General features: G+C 48.2%; 2 protein-coding genes across 6 annotated transcripts; one reads left to right on the forward strand and one right to left on the reverse strand.

Moving 5' to 3' along the window:
- Nucleotides 1-9,040: 9,040 nt before the first annotated feature.
- On the reverse strand, nt 9,041-21,411 carry POLR3GL (RNA polymerase III subunit GL). Of its 5 annotated transcripts, none has more exons than XM_047873019.1 (10): nt 21,275-21,411; nt 19,125-19,342; nt 18,091-18,246; nt 12,027-12,194; nt 11,576-11,705; nt 10,800-10,868; nt 10,400-10,456; nt 10,089-10,162; nt 9,844-9,957; nt 9,041-9,537 (listed from the first exon to the last, which is right to left on the reverse strand). In XM_047873019.1, exons 2-10 carry the CDS (start codon nt 19,131-19,133, stop codon nt 9,451-9,453), a joined length of 864 nt encoding a protein of 287 aa, XP_047728975.1. In that variant the 5' UTR covers nt 19,134-19,342; nt 21,275-21,411; the 3' UTR covers nt 9,041-9,450. The 5 variants fall into 5 exon arrangements, with proteins under 5 accessions (XP_047728975.1, XP_047728981.1, XP_047728978.1 ...); XM_047873025.1 differs by lacking the exon at nt 21,275-21,411 and adding an exon at nt 13,606-13,743 and having other exon boundaries at nt 18,091-18,387; nt 19,125-20,185; XM_047873022.1 differs by lacking the exon at nt 21,275-21,411 and adding an exon at nt 13,606-13,743 and having other exon boundaries at nt 18,091-18,436; nt 19,125-20,185.
- ANKRD34A (ankyrin repeat domain 34A) lies at nt 21,089-22,630 on the forward strand. Its single transcript, XM_047873018.1, has one exon. It carries the CDS (start codon nt 21,089-21,091, stop codon nt 22,628-22,630), a length of 1,542 nt encoding a protein of 513 aa, XP_047728974.1.
- Nucleotides 22,631-24,927: the final 2,297 nt, after the last annotated feature.

Here is a 24,927-nt window from a genome sequence, read left to right on the forward strand (position 1 = left end):
CAATCTGGTACATGAAGGTCTGAGAGAAGACAGCAAGAAAATGATCTAGAGGGAGAAAAGAGCTAGAAAAAGTAAAATTAACAAGGAAGGGGCAAGTATTCCATAACCAGGGTCCTTGGCTAGCTTGATACCTCTCAACAGAGCAGAAACACAAGGTTGTAACTTGGGTTGAGCCACTGGGAGGGAGAAGTTTAGACAGATCAGTCCGAGCACCTGGTCAACAATCACATAGGAACTGGAGGGTATGGAGTGGGGTGAAGGAGTGTCTTTTGCCCAGTTCTTTCAACAGCCTACAGACTCCTTGCATTCTTTCCTTGGACTATCTCTAGGCGATGGAATACAAAAGGTAGATAAGGAAAATCTTTTACTGACCCTCCAATGGTCACAACCCCTGTCCCAAGCACCCTGATCTCAACAGTCCTGGACTAGAAGAGCAGAAATTTGTGTCTCATTCTTTGTTCTTACCCTTCATCTACCACCATTTCCTGAGTTGAAAAACACTCTGCAGAGAGGCTGCAACTCCAGGGCTACAGGTCCTGGCCCAATATGCGAGTCTGGGGCCTAGAAAAAGTTCGGGGATCAGCCTTCCTGGAGAAATAATATAGAGTGGAGTTGAACTATCTCAATTCCAATCTTAATTCCACCATTTAACAAGCTGTACAAGACTGGGCAACTTGGTTAAGCTCTCTGAGCTACAGTTTGTTTACCTGTGAAGTGGGAAATAATAATAATACCTACCTCGGAAGATTATGGTGAGGATTTTAAAAATATACATGAAGTGGGGTGCCTGGGTGGCTCGGTCGGCTGAGCAGCTGATTTCAGCCCAGATCACGATCTCGTGGTTTGTGAGTTCGAGCCCTGCGTCGGGCTCTATGCTGACAGCTTGGAGCCTGGAACCTGCTTCTGATTCTGTGTCTCCCTCTCTCTCTGCCCCTCCCCCGCTCACACTCTTGTCTCTCAAAGATGAATAAATGCTAAAAAAAAAATTTTTTTTAAATACGTGAAGTGTTAGAACAGGCAAACAAGTGCTTGTTATCTAAAATAAAAGAGGAGCCACGTCCACCACAATTGATTAGTCTTGATTAGTTCACTCCCAGGCATGTCTCCAAAATCGTTCTTCCTCTGTGACCTAGCAGAAAAAAGGCCCATTCTCTCTTTGCTCCCCTTGATTCCTCCTTCCTGTATTAAGGGAACAAAACAGTCTGAGAAGTCTCTGTATAGAAGCTGACTCAGCCTAGAGTTAATTGTGGTAGGGGAGAGGTTGGGACTCCCACCTCCAGGCCAGACCAGGTCCTCTGCACACCCTGCATCTCATATAGCTCAGGGAGCACTAGAGTTTTCTCTCTCATACACCCAGAGTGCTTCACAGGCCTCTGGATTAACTCTGTCACCTTCTGGAAATTGAGCTTTCTTAACTTTTCACTACAAAACTTCAGGGGAAATCTTCCCACCATTGAGAGACAGAAACCGAGGAACATACAATGGGCATAATGTGCGACACTGCAGAGAACTCTCAGACTCCTTATTCAAAGGTAATGCATCTCATTTGATTTTTTTTCCCTGAGGTGGACCAGACCAAGCGGCACAAAAGCTAGTGGAGGTGAGCCCTCTGTTGAGGCCCAATTTAGCCTATTTGGGCTATTTCTGTCCTGTCTTGAGGTTTCCCTTGGCTTGACCCTGCTGTATTCTTTCCTGGGTCCATTCTGTAAGGAGAAAAGAAGGAACAGACTCTGAAGGCTGGGATTTTTCTGACGCCCAGTTGACTGGCCATCTCCAGGCAATGGGAGTGATGATGGGAGAAGAGACCAGACTGAGTATAGGTGCAGGATTGTGGGTCTCACATGCCTCGAGCGTTTGGATGCCAAGCAAGATCTATTCTCATTGTTGGGGCAATGGAGCTGCTACCTCTCCAAATCAATCAAATCGTCGGTAAACAGGTTCTTGGAAATGTCCTGCCTGGGCTGGGTGCCTAGCTTGGATATTTTTAACTTTCTGGACAGATAGACAGAGGAAGGATTTCAGTTGCTGGGAAGGGAGGTGGGGGGCTCAGGGGCGTGAGAACTGTGCTTCCCTTGTATGATTCTGTGGCTGAAGACCCTCTCCACTTCACCTGTCTAAATTCTGACTTCCTCGGGGCGCCTGGGTGGCGCAGTCGGTTAAGCGTCCGACTTCAGCCAGGTCACGATCTCGCGGTCTGTGAGTTCGAGCCCCGCGTCGGGCTCTGGGCTGATGGCTCAGAGCCTGGAGCCTGTTTCCGATTCTGTGTCTCCCTCTCTCTCTGCCCTTCCCCCGTTCATGCTCTGTCTCTCTCTGTCCCAAAAATAAATAAATGTTAAAAAAAAAAAAAAAAGCTTTAAAAATAAATTCTGACTTCCTCCTTCACCTGTCCACCTTTGTCTCCTCTTCTCCCATTTCACTCTACTCCTGCTTTTTCACCCTTCTCTTACCTTCCAACTCTGAGGAAACTTGGCTTTCTGTTCACGACCCCAAGATGTTTTTAGCTCCATATCCCCGTAGATCAAGGAAAGGATGCTCAGGCCGGGGCCAATGGTTCCTTTGCTTTTCTTAGAGAAAGGAGTAGCCTGCCAGGGACACCCAGAGGCTTCTCTTCAGTCCTATGTCTTCAAGCTCTCTTGCGGGACAGCTGCAAACTCCCTGCAGCCTCATACACCTCACTGCCCTGAACTCTTGGGAACAGAATCTGAGATCCTGGAAACCCAGATGACCTTGTATATCTTTGGAAATTAGAAGAAATATTGGTTGAGGCCAGGAGCAGCAAACCAGGGGGCCTCTGGTGGAATCAGCCTGCAGCCATTTAGAAACCTATACAGTTTCATCCTAAAAATTTGAATTGGTGGTAAACAATTAACCAGATTTTACCAAAATCTGTTCTGGCTTCTCTTAAAAAGCATTATAAATGGATAAAGAAGATGTGGTATATATAGACAATGGAGTATTACTCGGCAATCAAAAAGAATGAAATCTTGGGGCACCTGGGTGGCTCAATTGGTTGGGCGTCCGACTTCAGCTCAGGTCATGATCTCACTGCTCATGACTTCGAGCGCCGTGTTTGGGCTCTGTGCTGACAGCTCGGAACCTGGAGCCTGCTTTGGATTCTGCCTCCATCTCTCTGCCCCTCCCCTGCTCATGCACTCTCTCTCAAATATAAAAAATAAAACATAAAAAAGAATGAAATTTTTCCATTTGCAACAACGTGGATGGAACTGGAGGGTATGCTAAATGAAATTAGTCAGAGAAAGACAAATATCATATGACTTCACTCATATAAGGACTTTAAGAGACAAAACAGATGAACATAAGGGAAGAGAAGCAAAAATAATGTAAGAGCAGGGAGGGGGACAAAGCATAAGAGACTCTTAAATATGGAGAACAAACAGAGGGTTCCTGGAGGGGTTTTGGGAGGGGGGATGGGCTGAATGGGTAGGGGGCATTAAGGAATCTACTCCTGAAATCACTGTGGCACTATATGCTAAGTAACTTGGATGTAAATTTAAAAAATAAATTTAAAAAAAAAAGCAATTATATTTGGTAACAACCAGTCCACATTCCTTCATGGTATCAACCTGTTAGAACTGAAGGGACCAGGGAGGCTCTCGTTTGCAGTTAGCATCACGCTCTATCGTATTACACTCACCTGCTTCACTCCTTTGTCCCTGTCTGACTCCGGACTGGTGTCGGGGCTTAAAGTTGTTAGCTCTACGTAGAGCTTCTCAAATATTTCCTCTGAGGGACCGCTAAAATTGGGGAGAATGAACCCTTTTCCCCAGGGCTTCTGGAACTCTCTAAAGGAGCCTGTTGGAAGCCAAAAATGTTGGCCAAAAAAAGTACCTATTTTATGTTGAAAAGTGCAAATTTTGATTTATACTGCCCCATATATTTGTGCAGTTTTAGCATAACAATAATTTTACCTTCCTCTACCAAATCTTAAAAGTAATATGGACCCTCTGGAAGACGTACCGTGTGTATTCTGCAATTCCAATATTCCTCGCTACATCACCCAGAAGTAACCCAAGTTGGTCATCACAATGCTAAAGACATGAGGCAAAGACAGACATGGAGAGAAGTCAACAAGAGGAAAAGAATATCAAAGACAATGAGTCTAAGTGATAAGCTCTTTCTGGCCCCAAGTCACACCTCCTGACCTGGCCCAGTCCAGCTCCTGGGAAGTTTGTAGACATCCCTGATATCTCTGGACAGGTGTTAGAATGGTGGCTCAGGGTGAAGAGCAAGTCTCAAAACAGGAGCCAGGCCAAGTAAGGGAGAGGTGAGGGGCCAGGAGCAGCCAACTATGGTCAGACAGGAAAGACTGCAGGAAAGACTGTCTAGGGGTCAGGATTGATGCTTGGGGCCAGGAAGCGGAGGGCTAAGAAAAGGGCTGGTCAGCATTTGCCCTTTCTTCCACTGAGCCCATCTTTGTTTCACTTCCTCTTACCACTCATGCCTCAGAAAAATGAGGTAAAAGAGTTACCTTGACCTCTTTAGATGAAGGAATCTCCTTTCCAGAATAGCTGCATCTGCTGCCATAGCTGAGCAGAAGGAGGGTGAGTACCAGGGCGTCTTTCAAACCCATCCAAATGGGATTCCATCTGTTCTCTCCCCATGATGGGAAATACCCCAGATCCGTGTCCCTGACTTAGGTGAGTTTGTTCCCCCCATCATTTTTTTAAAACCTTTTTTGGGGCGCCTGGGTGGCGCAGTCGGTTAAGCGTCCGACTTCAGCCAGGTCACGATCTCGCGGTCCGTGAGTTCGAGCCCCGTGTCAGGCTCTGGGCTGATGGCTCAGAGCCTGGAGCCTGTTTCCGATTCTGTGTCTCCCTCTCTCTCTGCCCCTCCCCCATTCATGCTCTGTCTCGCTCTGTCCCAAAAATAAATAAAAAACGTTGAAAAAAAAATTAAAAAAAAAAAACAACCTTTTTTAATTTTTTAAACGTTTATTTAAAAAAACTTTTTTTTAATGTTTATTTATTTTTGAGACAGAGAGAGACAGAGCATGAGCAGGGAAGGGGCAGAGAGAGAGGGAGACACAGAATGTGAAGCAGGCTCCAGGTTCTGAGCTGTCAGCACAGAGCCTGACGTGGGGCTCGAACTCACGGACTGTGAGATCATGACCTGAGCCAAAGTCGGACGCTTAACCGACTGAGCCACCCAGGCACCCCTAAACATTTGTTTATTTTTGAGAAAGAGAGTGTGAACAGGGGAAGGGCAGAGAGAGAGAGGCACCCACAGAATCTGAAGCAGAATCTGAAGCAGGCTCCAGGCTCTGAGCTGTCAGCACAGAGCCTGAGGCGGGGCTCAAACTCACGGACTGTGAGATCATGACCTGAGTTGAAGTCAGATGCTCAACCAACTGAGCCACCCAGGCAGCCCTGTCCCGCCCCCATCTGTTTTAGCAAGGCAAAGACAGGTCTAACTAATCTCCCTCCTATTCTAGTACTGTCGATGCTGCCCTGAATGTAACAAAGAATGGCAAAGACAGAATTTGGATATTTTTCTATTGACCATTATACACCAGGGGAAATGGAGTCACAGGTTGGGGAAGATTCAGAGAGAGGTAGGGTCCCAGTTTGGGGAAGCCCAGCTTAGAGCTGGGGATCCAGGGAGGAGGAGGTGTTTGAGAATGGAGAATAGTACCAGACTCAGAGGTCTTGGAGGCATAGTATCTCCCCGTGTTGGTCAGGCCTGGGTCTGAGGAATCCTTGGACCTTCAAAAGGTCTTAAAAGCCTTGGGCCTTACTTGGCCTTTCAGGTCCTGCAGTTAAAACTGGAGCTTTGTCTTTCCACTGAGTCCCATTATGGTGACCGGGGAAACATCCCTTCTCGTTAGGATACAAAATACCAAATTAAGTTCTGTTGGGGGTAAAGCAAAGATCTTCTGAGGTGATACTAGGAAACTAGAACTTATTATTTTTTGGCTTTCTGGTCCCAAATGACCTTGAGGAAATAGGCTCTGTAGGAGAAAGTTCAATGGAGAGGGGGTCACCACTGGTCTGGCCAGATTAGCTAACTGAGCTATTCCTGTCTAGCTCATTCCTCCTCTCTTTCCTCCAGCCAGACATAATGATATGACGGGAGATGAAGACCTGCTCAACCAGCCCCTTCCTCTGTCAGAAACTTCTCGGTTGAACGGCTTCATTTGAGTCCTCGCTTGCAGATTGTGACCTTGAACTCTGCTGTAGGGGTTGTCACCTCCCTCGATAGTTGATAGAATTGCTGATGCTTCTACTGCTGGGGCTGAGGCAGTTTCTTGGAAAGGACTGGCTGGATGCCTGAGGTATCTTTAGCTTGCCCAGGCTGAAAATAGGTGGGGGAATTCTGAGGATGGAATGAGTTCAGCAACAGCTGGACACGCCCTGACCTTTGTTCTCAAAACCATTTGGACTCGTGCAGGTGGGTCAATACCAGCTTGAAAGATTCCTGGCGGCTCTCTAATCCGAATTCTGTCTCATGCATGAGGAACCTGAGGTTTGCAGGCTTGTCATGACTTTCCCAAGGGCACAAGGCTGTGGAGTGGTGAAATTCCATAAACTGTAACTCCATAAACACATGACCATAACCAGTGCTTTGCTCAGTTGAGTCGGCAGCCTATCCCCTGGACTTAGTTCTCAGCCAGCCTACGCCTGCAGGCCACCCTTCCCTCCTTTCAAAGTTCAAATGGCAATAAAAATGAATTAAGGGAAGTCATTGTCTTTTCCTCGCCAAACCATGGGTACCCTGTCCCCCTGACATCTGATCTTCCAATTCCTTTGGGTCTCCACCCCCATCTTCTAAACTACACATTGCATCCAGGTTTCCCATCCAGCCCTCCCTCAAACCACCTGAGTCCCTGTGAAGTTTGGAGACTCAACTCTTAAGCTTCCGGCCTAAGGTGGGAGGGGACCAGAAGCTAGGGATGGAACATAGGGTAGGGGAGGATAGGATTCTTGCCGGAGAACCCACTCTGCCTGGGGCCAGCACAGGCCTGGCTGTGTGGGGGGAGCCATGTGTTCAACATAAGCAGGCCCTGGCAGGCAGGCAGCACAGCGCTGAGCAAGCACTGTGTGGGCCCTCTCTAAATGTTTGCAATCGGAGCCTCAATCTCTAGCTTCTCAGGTGGTCCTGCAGAGAAAGAGCAGTCCTGACTGGTGACTAGACCTCAGGCTTCAGCCTCAGCCTGCCTGTATGGAAAGTAGGGGAGAGGTCAATGGAAACAGTCAAATTCTGCCTGGAACGGCTCTGGAATCTGGGGAAGCTGCTAGATCCCGTGTCTCTGGCTTTGTTCATTTGTTCAGCAAGGTCACCTGCCAGGAGTGGCAGGATGCCAGCTAGGAAAGAATCCAAGAATGGTCTGATCTTTCTGACTTTGTTTGTGAGGCAGTACAACTGAGCCCAGTGGTCACTCCAACCTTTGTCCTCCTTTCTCCCGGGAAATGGGAAAAAATGTATTGTACATAGAGGTGGGGGCAGGAGTGTGCTCCAATCCTCCTCTACTGTCTTTTGTCTAGACTCTTTCAGGGTCCTAAGCTGGCATTAGGTGGGATTTCAGGGCATGGCTGTGCCCCCAACATAGACACAGATATAGCTGATCAGGTAGGACTGGTATATGTGGTGGGGCGGCTGCAGGGACGGGAGAGTAAAGGAGATTTTTCAGTGTCTTTTATGTTTGTTTGTTGCTGATTTCTCCCCACCAACAATCACAGGCTAAAGTGTGACTATGGGAAACCCCAGTGACAGGTCCCCTGGCCCCTCCCCCACACATTCCACTCACCCAGCACCTTGGAGAGCTAGAAAAAGAAACACAACAATCACCACAAATTGCTCAATAACTGTGGAATGTTCTCTTTCAATTCCTGTTTCCTTTTCTGTTCTCTTGGCTGCCTCTACCTTAACACCTATTACGGCACCCCAGCCTGACTTTCAAGGTGGTTTCCCTCAATAGATTCACAGTTCCTGCTTAGCTTTTACAGTGGGGGTAAGAAATGCCTTACATGAGATTGCCAGTCTCTATCACTTGATGCTGTATGGAATTCAGTCGGCCTGACTGGATATGGTTGGACAATTTCTTGAAGGCTTTCCCACATCCCCTCCTTATGACTTTCAAATGTTTAGTAGGGTCGCTATGACAGCATCCCAGCTATCTGTGCCTGCCTCCTTATTCAGTTCCTATTCTGGACACGCAGCTCGCCCGTGACTGTTGCATGGACCAACTGGCTGGAACCAATCAGCTCACTGAGGGCTTCCTAAGAAGCCAATCAGAGCCTAGGGAAGTGACCTCACCCCAGGGAGAGCCGAGTGGGTGAGGAAGCATCTCTCAGAGCTGAGCTGTGAGTGTCCCTAAGTCACTCCCCTCCACCCCACCCTCCTTACTTCCTGTAAAGCAATACCGCCTACCCCCTCCACCCCAAGAAGGGAGTGAGAAAGACTAACTACCTTCCACAAAGGAAGAACCAAAAGAGATACTGCAACTCAGCCACAAAGCAGCTTCAGGAAGTGGAGAATAGTGGCTCCGTCTGCACAGACACATCTTTCAAAGTGGGATCCCTCGGGTCTGGAAGGTGTGTGCTGGGGAGGAATCAGCACCTCCTCCCCACTCCCTCCCTGCACCTGGCTTTCTCGACTCTCTCTCACAAAAATAGCTGTAATCTTTCCTTGTAAACAAGGACGAGATCAAGGTCAAGTGTGGGAAAGAGAGGGCCTGTGTCCCTGTTGAACACACGTGACAAGAGACGATCATGTCCTGTGGCCTGAGGACCAGAGGCTCAGAAGCCGGCTGGTCTTACAGGGCGTGGGCCGTTCTTCTCTACTACTCACTCCGCACAGCCTCATAGATGAGTTCTTGAATGTTCCTTGGCAGGGCTAGATTGGGAGTATGTGTCCCGCCACGGGAGTGGGACGGAAGGGGTAAAGGACAGGAAGGCTGCAATGCCAGTGTGTCACACTGGACTCTGACAGGCAAGGGAAAAATGCCCCCACTAGGCCATTCCCTTCTTTTCGCCAGGCTTCTCCCATCAGGCCTCACCCTGGACAGACAGACAGACAGACAGACAGCTAAAAACATTTTATTTAAAAATATAAAACTGGCCTTACTCCTCCTAACTGCATACACCCCCAATTATCTTCCACTACAAAAAAGTGCGGGGAGTGGCACGTGTACAGCTGTCTCAGCTCTAAAAGCCCAGTTCTTCTTTGACCCTTCCTTCTTTCGTACAATTAAGACATTGGTCCTTTGCCCTTTCCCCCCAAGCTATCAGAGGTGACACAAGGGTAGAAGGAGGGGAAGGGTGGAAAAGAGAACCATCTGTCATCATTCTCCATTCCTATCTCCAGGGCCAGTTTATCTGGACTCTAAGCAAATGATTCGCTTGTCCACAAAACCAAGTAATAGCGACAGTTACTTCTGTATCTTCAATCAAGAACGATGTGAAGGTGTGAGATATTGTTCAGGGTCCTTCTTCAGTATATAGCCTCATCCATATTGTCATCACTGTCACCCCCAAAGTCCTCTCCATTGTCAAAATATGACATGATGTAATCAGTTTCCTGAAACAGAACAAAAAGAAATCAAAGTAGGCACGTTTTCAGCATTCTCCTTCCTCCCAGTGTATCAGCAGCTGCCCCCCTCCTCCCACCCTTAAACCATTCCAGGCCTGGGAAGTCCCTTGGGGCTGCCACTTGCTCTTGAGAAGAGCCTGGGGGCACATGAAGTGGAGGGCGCTCTCCTCCGGGGGGACATCTCCTTTGGCTCTCCAACCCTCTGGAGGAGAACAACCCTGGTGGATGGAATTGAGACTCCCAGAGCTTATGAGAAAGAGAGGGGAACTGAGGGTGGAAGGAGAGCCCTCTCACCTCTTCATGTTCTTCTTCGTCGTACTCCTCTTCTTCTTCCTCTTCCTTCTCTTCTTCTTCTTCTTTCTCTTCATCTTCCTCTGAAGTCACTTCCTCCTCCTTCTTCTCCAGGGTCTGATGTAAAGATGAACAGAAGGAGAAACTCGGACTCAGCTCAGAGAAGGGAAAGAATGAGGCACAGATGGGCCAAAGGACAGGGAATGGGGCTGGGACCCAGGTGCTCTCTATGCACATTTCCTCCTCACCTCCAGTTTCTGTATTGTTTCTTCCTTATCTTCTGTGTTCTTGGGGGGCCTCTTGGGGATTAGGATGGTGGTCCCTGGTCAGGGAATCAAAAGGTGAATCATCTGAGAGCAAACTTCCTTGTTAGCAGTCCACCCCACCCTCTTGCAGAGACCATGTCACTCTGCTGCCCTCATGTGGCCACATGGCACCCAGCTACCATACTGGGTGGAATGGGCAGGAACTGGGACGGCAGGCAAGACCACCAACAGCCTTGGCCCTCCAGCTGATGAAGGAAATCTCTCTTCTGCCTCCTTTTCCCAGATATACTCACGTTCCTTTTGTAGCTTCCGCACTCGGATCTTTAACTCACGGGGTAAACGTCGCCAATCTGGGAACAGTGGGAACATAAAAGTCAGTAAGACCCTGCCTGGGGTCTCCTGTGAATAACCAGTTTTAAAGGAGAAGTAAGAGTCAGGATAATGGTGAGGAAGGAAGGGATTGGGTCAAAGTTACTTGGAACAAAACTGTGGCTTGGGTGCCTCCAGGGAAACGGGGGCTATTTGATAGGTTTCAAGGTAGAGTCTGAGAGTGTTTGGGAGGACATCTAGGGCTCCAGTGTGTAAATACTGTATAGAGGGGAGCAGGGGACAGAGAAAGGTGGATGGGCTGGTGGCTTATGGCATCTCAAGGATTTTAAGAAAGGGCAGGCAACGAAAGGGCCCATCACCTACCAGGGTTCCAATCGATGGCATTGTCAATCGGCCCTGACATCTGATATTTGTCTGAGTAACGCTCCACATCTGAGGGGTCAGAGGCCAAGGGTCAAAGTTTTATCCTTTCAGAGCCCTAGAACAGGGTTGTTTCTGAGGACCCAGCCCTCTCAATTCTCAGGCACTGTCTGTTCCCCAAGCTCAGAGCCCAGGGGATCAGCTTTAACAAGGACCTTCAACACTCATCCATGTTGTCCCTTTGCCACCCCAAATTACAATGTTTTGTTATCTCCCTTAACCCAAAGGCATGGCTATATTGAGAGGTAGTGTGATATGGTGGAAGTACACTAGAGAGCAAGAGACTAGGGTTTCAGTCTTCCCTTTACTCCTTGTTAATGGGGCTACCAGGCAGGCCTTTCACGCCTCTGAGCTTCAGCTCCTAAGGCTTTAATCAGAAAGCACTGTTTGTCAATATACTCCAACACTGCACTTCCACACCTGTTGGTAAATATCCAGTATCCCAAGCCTCCCAGTGACTCCCCTTCTCCAGTCCCTCCTGGTCTCCCTGACCTCTTTGTAATCCTGTTAAGCTTAGGAGGGCTTCTCAGAGACCCGTGTGTGAGACTCAGAACAAACCACGGATAATGCATTTCAAATGCAGGGGTAATTGTTATGATCTCCCCAGTTAGACAGCGAGCTTCCTGTGCTGCTTCTGGGCTCTCTGGCCCGCAGAGTGCTGTGTACAGGGCACTGCTCATGAAAGGCACTCAGAACACGATGCTAGCATTCCAACTGACCTCTCTTGGGGACAGCTGGCCGGATGAAGTAGGGGAGCTGCCTCATGGCCCCTCGTAGCTCCTGCTTCAGTGCCAGAACATACTCCCCTTCCTCTCCTGAGGGCAGAGGCACTGGACGGAACTCCAAGGGCTAAGGAAGCAGGGGCAGTGGTCAGTTCAGGGAAAAAACACTAGAGAACAAATCTAGAAGGGTCTCTCTCCCCGCCTAGTTCAATCCAATGCTCCCACTGAACAGAGGGCCAAGAAAAATGTGGGGAACAATACAGTATTTTGAAAGCTGGGGAGCTGAGAGTATGAGAAACTACCTTGCCTGGGAAACATCCCATGTGAGTTGGAAGCATAGAGACAGAAAGGGGCAAGATGAGTTTTATGATGGCCCACAAGGAATCCTGGATTATATATAGTCAGCCAGGGGCACACGGGAGTCTCAGGAAGGGGGGCAGATACTCACAGGGAAGAGTGGAGAAGGCTGCAGGGTGGGTGGGGGAAGAGCATCCCCCTTCCCAATGCCCACAGCCTCCATGTTGAAGGTCAGCTGGCCCCGGCCACGACCCCGGCCCCCACCCCGACTGGCCATGGTGGAGGGGGCCTGGGTATTCAGAGATCCAGTGAGAAAAACCTGATAAAGACAAAAACAAAGAGAAAAGTATGGTAGAATGATAGGAAGCCAGGGAGGTGCAAGACACTCAGTCTTTTCCCCTAGGGCCCCCCAAAACCAGTGTAATTCAACAAATGTTAATAGGAAAGGCATTGTACCAGGCAGCGTATTTCTGGAAATACAGACACGGATGAGACATAGTCCCAACAGGACAGATAACTGCAAAGTAGTGTAACTCCAGCACAAAAGGGAAAGTGATTAGACCTCTGGATAAAACTTCCCTCCATCCCTAAGGTAATTTGATATTTGTCACCGTCTGCATATCGCCATCTAATCTTTGAATTCTTTCTCTCCCTGGCTTTCCACACCCAACCAGGCCCCAATTCAATCCAATGCAGTGAATTTCAGCAAAACATGTATTAAGCATCTACTGTGGGGGATAAGGATAAGTCATCAGTCTCACGGTCAGTGGTGGGAGGTGGTGGTGGGGAGAGCCATTACAATCAATTTATTTTTTTGTAATACCACTTAGGAGCACTTAGAATCTTAGAGTTGGAAGGACCAGTAGAGGTATCTAGTCCAAAAGCCCTCCCAACCCAGTAATCCACTTTGTAAGTTGTTAATCATTTCACTTCCAGTGGCATTTTCTTTCTTTCTTTTTTTTTTAATGTTTATTTATTTTTGAGAGCAAGACACAGAGTGCAAGTGGGGGAGGGACAGAGAGAGAGGGAGACACAGAATCTGAAGCAGGCTCCAGGTTCTGAGCCTGATGCGGGGCTCAAACTCACAAACCGGGAGATCATGACACCCGAACCGAAGTCGGATGCTTAACTGACTGAACCACCCAGGCACCCACAGTGGCATTTTCTTAAAGAGAGGGTGTCTGTTCTCCCCCAAGGCAGCCACCCCACAGTGATAAACTCTGATGAATCGAAAGTTCCTTCTGTTACTAGAAGTAGCAGAACTCTGCCTGTTGTCATCAATCTTAAGGGACCAGTCAGAGGCAGGTAGGATGGGGGGTAAAGTTACCAAATGAAAATGAAACTTGTAAGAAATGATATCGCAGTGACAAAGAGCACACCGAGCACCCAGATCTTGGTTTCTAAGACCATTTTCCAACAAAAAAAGACCCAGGGCTTCTTGGAGAAATGGCTGATTCTAAGGGCTGGGGCAGGAAATACCCAAGGCGAGCCTGAAGCATCTTCTAGTGCCAGAAAGTAAAGAAGCACTCAAAACAACAACATACAGACATTGGCAGGCTATGTCAAAGGAGCATAAGAGTCTACTGGAAGAGATCCCAATGGCCAAAGAAGAATTTGAGCAATAAAGTAGTATTAAGTTATAACCCCAAAGTATAAAATAAATATCATGAGTCCATACTGATAGAAAGAAATGATTAAATAAGTTAATACATGGGGGAGAAAAGACAAACCTCTTGTGTAGAATTCCAAATAAATTATGTAGATTCCACCCTGAAGAGGGGGAGTAGAACTTCCCACTCCTTAAGGGTGGACTATATATAGGGAATTTTGTCCAATTCGGCTTTGGAAAGGCGGAGAGCAGTATAACTCTACAGTGGATAAAGTGGACAAACACTACTTCAGTCAGGTGACCAAGTTCAACATCAACAATATTAAATTACACTGCTAGTATGTGCCCTTAATATGATGGGATAGGGGAGAAATCTAGGGGGACTGGGATAATGAGGGGAGGCTTGATGAATCACAAGATCTCAAGTTAGGAAGAGCCCTCAGAAATCATGTATTCATTCATTCAACAAATTTTTATTGAGCATTTACTATATGCCAGACACAAAGCTGGACAATGGGGATCATAGTGAATCTTCTACTCTAGACATGTATCCTTCCTCGGATAAACCATATTTAGTAAATTGTTATCTAGTTTCTATTTAAACATCTTTAGTAAGAGGAATCCCTGGCTCACTTTGCAAGTCTTCAATTAATAATATTTGTTCTTCAATTAATATCCAAAAAACACTCTAAACAAGAAATATATAGTTCAACAAAATGCACTCAACAAAAGATTAGCTGGTGAAAAAAAGATTTAGAAATGTGTATAAAGAAATCTATTTTGTCAAACACACACATACATACTTCATGTATGATGAAAAAAAAAGTTGTTTTTGAAGGTTATACACTCAAAATTAATATTGGTTAATTTGAGGTGATGGGTGTTTGCTTTTTGAGGGGTTATGTGTATTTTAATGTTTGTTTTCTATACTGAAAGGTATTTCTTTTGTAATAAGAGAAAAATAATCATTAAAAATTTTTTAAATATACCAACAGAGTAGTAGGTGAGATTAACAATATGTAGCAGGAAGGAGAGGGTGAAAAAATGTGTGTCTGAGGAATTTGGAAAGTTTTAGGTCCAACAAAAAATGTGAGGAAAAAATAAGAAGTAGCTAATAGGTTAAATTGTGATCTGATTGAAAGGACTTATTAGGAGAGAAAGGATGTCTCATGGACACTAGAGAAGAAGTAAGAATTTGTAAGCATGTCTTTAGGCCCTTTCAGGAGAAAGGACACTAACCAGCTGGTTTAGGTATAATTCCACTTGACAGACCCAGTTCTGGCAGTGGGGACGGGAGCTGTTTTGATTGCAAAGCAGTAAGGAGTCAAGAAAAAGCTGTGAGCTTTGAGGTTAGACACATTGAATTCCATTTCCACATATAACCAAGTGGCCTCCAAGGATGTGGGGTAAAAAAAAAAAAGAGAGAGAGAGAGAGAGAAAAAGAAAAACCTTTATTTAATTGAGGCAATAAACTGGTGGTTGGTTGGGAAACTGAACCATCCATCTCAATCCCCTCAGGTCAGGAATCTACCATGAGTTTCTTCTCTTTAAGATTGTGACTGAATTGGTGCGCCTGGGTGGCACAGTCGGTTAAGCGTTCGACTTCAGCCAGGTCACGATCTCGCGGTCCGGGAGTTCGAGCCCTGCGTCGGGCTCTGGGCTGATGGCTCAGAGCCTGGAGCCTGTTTCCGATTCTGTGTCTCCCTCTCTCTCTGCCCCTCCCCCATTCATGCTCTGTCTCTCTCTGTCCCAAAAATAAATAAACGTTGAAAAAAAAAATTAAAAAAAAAGATTGTGATTGAATCTAAATTCTTGAGGATATTTAGGGTCTTCCATAATCTGGTCCCAAATTGCTTTTTCTTATCGTCAACCCTCCCTAGAGTTCACCTGTGCACTCTCCTTCCCCCAAACAACAACATCTCATATACATGACACTCATTCCCATTTATGCCTAACTGTATTGTGGTAGAAGTTACTAAGAAGCAGATTTCAACAAAATACAGAAAAACCATGACATCAAATTTAAGAAAGGCAGTACGTGTAGTGGTTAAGAACATGGATTTGAATTCTAGTTCTGCCATTTCCTAGTTATACAACCTACAGCAATTTATTTAATATCTCTAAACCTGTTTCCTCATCTGTAAAATGGGAATAATAATAATAATAATAATACCATCTTAATTCATTCAAAAAATATCTACTGAGTGCTTGTTATATGCCAAGCACTGTTCCAAGTGCTAGGGACATAGCAGTGAGCAAAACAAACAAAAACTGCTATACCAATGGAGTTTAAATTGGTGGAGTTGTCAGTATACAAATATTTCAAGCCATGAGACTGGGTGAGATCCCTAAAGGAGTGGATGTGAGCAGAGAAAAGAAGAGATCCAGAGATTGAGGCCTAGGGCACTCTAATATTTAGGGTTTCCCATATTTCTGATAAATAAAACAAGGAGTTAATACTCTTGTTATATAAGAACTCATGGACATGCAAATGAAAAAAATCATACCAATAGAATAAATGTGCAAAGGACATGAATAGGCAATTGATAAAATAATGATCGACAAAACCATTCTTCACCTACCAAATTGACAAACACTTAAAGAATAATCAGGTTGCCACAGTTTTTTTGAGATGGGACACTCTCATACCTCATTGGAAGGATTGTCTTTATACACAGTATTTCAGGGGAGCAACAGCCTTTTAAATGTTCATATCCTTAATCCAGTAATCCTACTTTAAAAAATGTACCCTTAAAGATGTCATCATATATATAGTCAGACATGTAAACATGTCTGGTCGTCAAAGAGCTATCCATGGTAGCAAAACTTCTGAAATAACCTAAATGGCTCAACAAAAAAATGAATGGTTAAAAAAAAAAATCAAATATCCATTTTAGGCTATCATGTAGAAAGAAAAATGACTTCAAATAATACTTAAAGGCAAAAAAAAAATGTTCACTATGTACAGTGGAGGGAAACGGGATAAAAATTATATTTGTGGTATAGCCTGATTTATGTAACACACACATGTATACGTGCAGAAAAGAAATTGATAATAATAATAATAATAATATAATAATAACGGTTATCCCTAGATCATGGTCATGAAATAATAGACATTTTAATCTACACCTTTATGTGTTTCCAATTTTTTTAGAATAAATGTATATTACTTTTTAAATCAGAAACCAAAGGGAAGGTACCTGGGTGGCTCAGTCAGTTAAGGGACTGACTTTGGCTCAGGTCATGATCTCACAGTCCGTGAGTTTGAGCCCCATGTCAGGCTCTGTGCTGACAGGTCAGAGCCTGGAGCCTGCTTCAGATTCTGTGTCTCCTGCTCTCTCTGTCCCTCTCTGCTCGTACTCTGTCTTTCTCTCTGTCTCTCTCAAAAATAAATAAACATTAAAAAAAAAGAAAGAAAGAAACCAAAGGGGATGGTTTTTCTTTATTTTTAAGAATGCTACCACCAGGACAGTGCTCCTTCTTTTACAATGGAGGTGAGGAAGGCATTTCGTTGAGCTACATATTTGTTTAGAATATTTGTTGGATATTAACTGAAGAACAAATATCCAAAAATGGGATGACCTGCAAAGTGAGCTAGGGAGTCTTCTTACGAGTGATGTTTAAGTAGAAGATGGGTAAAAATTTACTAAATATGGTTTATCAGAGGAAGGACGCATGTCTAAAGTAGAGGATTCACTATGATCCCCATTGTCTAGCATTGTGTCTGGCATATAGTAGATGCTCAATAAATATTTTTTGAATGAATGAATGAATGGATAGATGGATGAATACATGATTTCTGAGGGCTCTTCCAAACTTGAGACCTGGTGATTCATCAAGCCTCCCTTCACCATCCCAGTCCTCCTAGCTTTCTCCTTTCTCTGGACTGTGGGAGCAATTGCATTACAAACCACTAATTTAAGAGATCTTAATTAGATACTGTATTGTATTTTATTTCATCTTTTATTAATTGTTCCCTAATTATGCTAGGAGTTTAAAGTCGGCCTTCTCAATCAATTCCATTCAAGTAACCTTTATTGGGCACTTTGTATTGAGTACAAGAACCTGCCTACAAAACCTTATATTCTCAGAAGAACAGAGAATATTAGAGACCACACACTAAGTGCTCTAATAGAGGTACGCATAAAACGTTACCTTCAGACTGGGGAACAATTAATTACGAAGGGAAAAAAAAAAAAAGGAAGAAGAGGTGGTCCAAGAAAGCTACAGGTAGGAGACAATATTTCAGCTGATTCTTAATAGATAACAGGAGTTTGTCAGACTCTTAGACAAGGGAATAATAATAAAATATTCGGGGGAAGCTGATGCCGTAACAAAAAGTCAGAGATACAAGAGTGAATCTTTCTCACTTTGTGCTTTAATCTGTCTCCCCTATGCACGAAAGAAAACTGCAGTTCTCTGTATAATCGGTACAGCAATGGGAGCCCTGAAGAGAAAGGGAAAGAAGAGTAGGAAACCAGAGGGGGCTGATCCAACAGGCTGCCCGAATGCGTTGTCTATCTATCTCGCAGCGTGGCCCTGGCGAACTAGTTGGGGAGGTGTGGGACAGAACCAGGTCAGCGCTACCGGGACGGAGCCTTACCTGCTGCCCCTCCCCCACGCGGAGCCCACGTCGCAGCCAACTTGAAATTTGCAGGTCTTCCTCTAGCTTCTGGCGCCCTAGCTCCGCCTCCCAGGGCTTCCCATTGGTCAATTCTCCCGGCCAATCTAGGAGAAGACCAGGAGGGAGATCCGCCCACTTGAAGCCGAGGAGAAGGAAGGAGGGGGAGAGTCAGCCAGAACCCAGGCTTGGGAAGCCCGCCGTGGCGCGGAGAGAGGGTTGCAGAATCAACCAGGGCTTGATTATTTCCGACCTCATCTCAGATGGCGGAGCTCCTGGCTAGCGAGAGTTCACGCTTAGAACTCACCGAGGGACACTGTTGAGAAAGCTCCCACAGAGAAATGAAAGGGTTGTTCCTTAGGGATCGCTCTTTTTGTGACTGGGGCTTCACAGCTCGGCCTCCCCTCCATCACTCCTGCCTTCCCTCCAGTCCTACAGGGCTTCCCTCCAGCACCACCACTGAATACTTATTTTCTATTATTTTTTCCCCCTGTGGGTCGCTGCCATGTCTGTGAGAAGATGAGCGGAAAGTTTGGGGAAGGAAGGATTAGGAATTAGAGAACCAGAGTTGGGGAGGCAGGGAAGGAGCCCAGTGTTTCCTACATTTTCTATTGCCTTCCAGCTCCTCCTAGCCCTTGCTGAAGGGGGGCATGGTTGGTGGGAGGGAGGCGGAGAGGAGCCCTATTTTCATTCACATACACACACACACACACACACACACACACACACACACACAGGGAAGGAATTCAGAGTGGACATAAAATCTAGGAGTTAGTCAAGAAGACTATCCCAGATGTCAGAGAAAATGGGCCTGGGAGTGAAGCCTCTTGACTTGGGAGGCTGTAGATCCAGTGGGAAGTGCCCCGTCTTTGGAATAGGACAGAAACAGAGCTGTGAGGTTTTGAAGAACTTGCTTAACTTAGGTATCAGTTTCTTCACCTATAACAAGGAGATAAAAAGGAGATTCCTACCTTATAGCATTGTTGTGAAGATTGGAAATAATGTATGTGAAGTACCTGGCACATAGTTGGCGTCCCATAAATGGTGGCTAATAAAAATGGGTAGCTTCCCAGCAATATTTCTCTTCCTCCTTCTCCAGGAACATTATTTTTAGTATCTTGTGTCTGGTGGCCGCCAGTATGAATGATCTCAGGTGAGTTTTCCAAGTCCTTGGGATTTTTTTCCCCTCATCTTCCACTTCCCTGATGCCTTCCAGCTGGACACAAACTCATTCCTAAAATATGCAGATGGAAGCTACGGTAACCATGGAGACAGGGCAGGTGGCAAGGAGAGGCAGAGACAGCAGAGAGAGACGGGTTACAATTGTGACAGATAGGCAGAGAGAAGACATCAGGAGCCATTGGACAGAGACCTTCAGGCAAGATGGAAAAATAATGACAGTCTAAGAAAGATTGATTGTAAAGAGATGCAGTGAGAAAGGATGTGTTACAAGGGTCGCTCTTCTCTCTTCCCCTTTTCTCTTTCCCTCTCCCCCTCCAAGAATGTGGGGAGGAAGGCATCTGGGAATGCCCCCTAGTGTACCTAAAAATGACCCCGTATATTCATCCACTCTCCTCACACTTATCTGAGGTCTGTACCAGGGAACTGAGGTTCAAGTTTATCTGTGCTGTGTGTTCCGTTTAGGAGGAGGTGGAGTGAGGATGTACCGCTGTCTGGCTCCAGCTCCCCCTCACATGTAAACTACAAGGAGGCAACCAGATCTCTTGCTTCTCTCTGTGCAGTATGGACTCCGGCTGTGGATTCCAATCGCCTCTCTCCACCTCTCTGCACAATGTGCCATGTCCTGTGGGTAGCAGGTCAGATCGGGCGTACAGGCGCGCATAAACACATCAAACGCGGAAAATGGGGCTCTGCTCAAGGAAGAATTGGGATGGTCCCAGTCTGGATCGCGGAGGAGTCTCCTGAGGAACATTTAGGTTTGTTGGGGCTGAGGGGAGGTCGGCTCAGCAAGAGAAGTCAGGATTGGAGCCTCTAGGTTTTGAGGATTTTTGTGTGCATGGGTGGGGGAACGGTTTGGTGCCCGACGCCCCCACCCGCAGAGACCAGGCTATAAATAGCAAGGCAGAGCTCCGCCCCCCCCCCCCCCCCCCCCAGCTTCTCTCCTCCCGAGCCGGCGCCGTGCCCGGGGCGCACCGGGAGGAGGGACCAGGATCCGGTGCCGGGGCGCAGATACTGACACCAAGGGAATCCAGGTGCCCCTCCCCACGCCATGTGGGCCCCCGGGAACCCGGTTCCGCCACCCCGGCTGCCCCAGGGCCCTGGCCTCAGTCCTGGCCTCTTGGAGATCCTGCGGACATTCAGGTATCTATTTGGGCTCACAGCCTGGGAGGGAAAGAGCAAGGAGTGATGGGGAACATAGCAGGGGCAAAAGAAACCCCCAATTCTCCCCCCACCCGTTTTAGGTCCCAAATGCAAGCTGCTTCCCTCCCCCCACTCAATTTTTGGGGCTGTGGCAACCTAAAAGAGGTTAGGAATGGGAATTATGTGTGTGAATGTATGGGTGCATGTGTGTGGGTGGGCGGCGTTCAGCATCCTAGGAAGGGGTATTCCAAGTGCGGATAAGAAAAGGGGGATGCTGGAAAGGTCTGATAAGCCGTGGGGTGAGGGTGGGGGTGCGGTATCCCTGCGCGTGCACGTACGCATTTGCACGCGCGCTCGTCCTTCAATGCGGGTGCACCCTTCCCACCTCCTCAGGCATGCGCTGGGGGGAGGGGGCGGCTCAAAGGCATGAGTTAGAGGAAGGACTGTGTGCCGTGCCGTAGAGATCTCCCCCCGCCGTATCTTTCCACCGGTGCCTCAGTTTCCCTGCCTGAATCCGTCAATAAGATCTCTCTTTCTCGCAGGGATTGGCTTCGCCACTGAGCCCTCAGGCTTCCGCCAGCCACCACCCCCACGCCCCTAGACACCCTCGGCGGGCCCCCGTCCCGGCTTCATTGGTGCTTTCGCCCCAGCCGCAGCTATGCTGCACACCGAGGGCCACGCTCTTCTTCGGGCCGTGGGTCAGGGTAAGCTACGCTTGGCCCGTTTGCTTCTGGAGGGAGGCGCCTACGTGAATGAGGGTGATGCCCAGGGTGAGACTGCGCTAATGGCGGCCTGTCGGGCCCGTTACGACGACCCCCAGAACAAGGCACGCATGGTACGCTACCTCCTGGAGCAAGGCGCTGACCCCAACATCGCAGACCGCCTGGGGCGCACCGCGCTCATGCACGCTTGCGCCGGGGGTGGGGGCGCCGCCGTGGCTTCGCTGCTCCTTGCCCACGGTGCAGACCCCTCAGTGCGAGATCACGCGGGCGCCTCGGCGCTTGTCCACGCCCTGGACCGCGGGGACCGTGAGACCCTTGCCACGCTGCTGGACGCCTGTAAGGCCAAGGGCACGGAGGTCATCATCATCACCACCGACACCTCTCCCTCGGGAACCAAGAAGACACGGCAGTATCTCAATTCCCCACCGTCCCCGGGGGTGGAGGACCCGGCTCCCGCTCCTCCTAGCCCGGGGGTCTGCACTTCGCCTTCGGAAATCCAACTGCAGGCTGCAGGAGGAGGAGGAGGAGGTGGAGGAGGAGGAGGAGGAGGAGGAGGAGGAGGAGGAGGAGGAGGACGGGGGTTGCTGTCCCCTCGCGCTCAGGAAGAAGAGGAGAAGCGGGACGTATTCGAATTCCCTCTTCCTAAACCCCCCGATGACCCCTCCCCTTCTGAGCCGCTCCCCAAACCACCCCGTCACCCTCCAAAACCACTCAAAAGGCTCAACTCCGAGCCCTGGGGCCTAGTGGCCCCTCCTCAACCTGTCCCGCCCGCGGAAGGGAGGCCGGGGATCGAGCGCCTGACCGCCGAATTCAACGGCCTGACCCTGACCGGTCGACCCCGTCTTTCCAGACGTCACAGCACTGAAGGCCCGGAGGACCCGCCTCCGTGGGCGGAGAAAGTGACGGGTGGGGGTCCTCTCTCTCGCCGAAACACTGCGCCAGAAGCTCAGGAGTCCGGTCCCCCTGCGGGGCTGAGGCAGAAACTGAGCCGCATGGAGCCGGTGGAGCTCGATACTCCCGGGAATATTTGCCCCGACTCGCCGGAGTGCAGCCGCTTGTCCCTGGAGCGCCGCCGATACAGCGCCTCCCCGCTGACCCTCCCTCCAGCCGGCTCGGCGCCCTCGCCGCGCCAGTCCCAGGAGAGTCTGCCTGGGGCCGTCTCTCCCCTGAGCGGACGGAGGCGGAGTCCCGGGCTGCTGGAGCGGAGGGGCTCGGGGACGTTGCTCCTGGACCACATCGCGCAAACGCGGCCTGGTTTCCTGCCTCCGCTCAACGTCAGCCCCCACCCTCCCATCCCCGACATTCGCCCCCAACCCGGAGGTCGGGCGCCTTCGCTGCCCGCCCCTCCCCAGGCGGGGGCGCCAGGCTCTCCTAGGACCAAGCGCAAGTTGGTGAGGCGCCACTCGATGCAGACTGAGCAGATCCGCCTGCTAGGGGGCTTCCAGAGTCTAGGCGGGCCAGGGGAGCCAGGGCGCTGAGACGAGTGAGAGGAGTCAAGGAGGGTGGGGATCAGGACCTTGATGGGACAGGTGGGAGAACCAGCTCACACACACACCACGGACATGGGGGTCTCTTGCATGTGCTCACGGGCACGGTGCACGCACACATGAGTAAGAAAGTGTCCACAAGCACAGTACTCTTATTCACAGAGAAGGGTAAGTACTATATTTACTGGGCATATAGACACATGCATTCATGTGCTGGTCACTTCACATGCATATGGGAATTACTTGTGTACCCATCCATAGGAATGGCACACACAGGGCCACTTGTGCTAGGGCCCCAAGTGGGTCCCAAACTCACCTGCATTTGTTCAGAAGCAGTAGGGAACCCCTACTTATGGGTAGTATCCAATCTGTTTGCCCTCCTGCAGAAGCAGTCCCCTGCTTTCCATGTATGCCCTGCAACACAGCTCGTTCATGACTTTGCACACTCTGCCCTCTTCCTGAATATCCCACTCCCTTGTGTAGGTCTTGCTTCTCTCTCCAGGCCTGGCTCCTTTCACACCCTGCTTCCAGCCCTAACCACTTTTCAGGATATCTTCTTCACTTTCCTTAGGGGTTTCCTGCAGCAATCCCCAGCCTCAGTTCTGCTGCTGCCCTTCTTGCTCTCAGCTTCACTTCTCAACTTCCTGCCTTTTATTCCCATCTAGCTCCCCTAACCAATCAACAGGTTGTCTCATTTTCCCAGGGAGTGGGTCATGGGCTCTACGATGCAATCTGTCCGTCTGAGCTTATGAACACCCCCACAGGTAGAAGTGGGGAGTAGCCCTAAATCACTCCTCTCTCCACTTGACATATCAAATAAATGTGTTCAGAAGTCTCTGTTTTGTCACTTCTGCCTGAGGGTGTGGGATGTGGGGAATGAGGAACAGGGATGGAGGGTGATGCTAAGCATATCTATAATGATCTAGGGGATACTTAGAGGTTACAGCCACCTTCTTTGCAGGAGACCAACAGACCAACTGTGGTTGCAGAAGAAATAGTGTCCCATGTCCTGAAGGTTTTAAGGCGTTTGGCAGACTTTCACTTGCCCAGTCTCCCCTATGTCCATCTTCAAATTCTTTAACTTAAGATTTCTGCAAAAAGTATATCCTACAAAAAGTACTTCCCTCCACCATCAACACATATATCCCAGTAGATTAACTGCCCCTCTTTCAAGCTTCTTATTTTGTGACTATTCCCAGTTATTCCTTGGGGGTCTAATTTTCATCTCACCGGTGCGTTTCATCCATTTTTTTTTTTTCTACTTCTGACTTTCATTTCCCCATCCTGAGCCACTGCAGGGGGGTGGATGGAGACAAGTATAGCTTCACCTAGGTAAAAATGGCAAGATGGTCTACTGACAAAGGATGTGTAGTGTGTGTGTGTGTGTGTGTGTGTGTGTGTGCGTGTGTGTGTGTAAGAGTAATCAGAGGAACCCAGCCTGACAGGTCATGAACAAGGGTAATTGTCTTAATCTGTCCCCTTAGACTTCTCGGTTTTCTGATTTCTGCATATCTTCCAGTTCTTCCTCGCTCTAATGGGAGGTTAAGGGAGCGGCCCATTCCACTCTTCCTTACTGTCTCTCCCAACTTAGAATAGGTGAAGTCAGAAAATTACCTAACAATGTGTGGTATAACTAAAAGATCAAAGTATTGGGAATCATAAGACCGATGTTTGAATCCCTCTTTGCCATCTCCTAGCTTTAATTTTGGGCAATGTATCTAGCCTCTCTGAGTGTCCGTTGCCTTATCTGTAAAATAATAAACTCTAGTTAGTCATTGTGATTAAGTAAGACACTGCACTTAAAGTACATTGCATGGTGTCTGACGTAGAGTAAGTGCTCATTAAATGTCCTTCCTTGTTTTAGCTCCCCAACCCGTTGCATGTGATCTTGGAAAGGTAGAAGTGGGGAGTAACTCCTGAGTCTTGTTTCCTCATCTACATCTATGAAATGAAATCGTTGGACAAATGATCCTTAAGAATCCTCTCACTCTGTCTACATACAATTCTCCTCAGCCTGGCATCCGGGCCTTCCCCGCACCCAAGCCTCGCCCCCGGGGTCTGACTTGCTTTCCAGGACTCCCCACAGGACTCCCAACGAAGCGCCCAGGATACGCTTCTCCCTTAAAAAGAGTATCGCTTTGTCTCTTTGCAATTGGTTGCTCAGAACCTCCGCCCTCCTCCCTAATTTGCCTATGGCGGAGTGGAGCCCTCCAGCTCCCGCCCAGTCTCTGCTGATTCGTAGAGGACCTGGCTCGTCCCCGCCCCCGCTTGACTGACGGCGGGGCTGC

This window comes from Prionailurus viverrinus, chromosome C1 (assembly GCF_022837055.1).
Source record: "Prionailurus viverrinus isolate Anna chromosome C1, UM_Priviv_1.0, whole genome shotgun sequence".
NCBI classification, from domain to species: domain Eukaryota; kingdom Metazoa; phylum Chordata; class Mammalia; order Carnivora; family Felidae; genus Prionailurus; species Prionailurus viverrinus.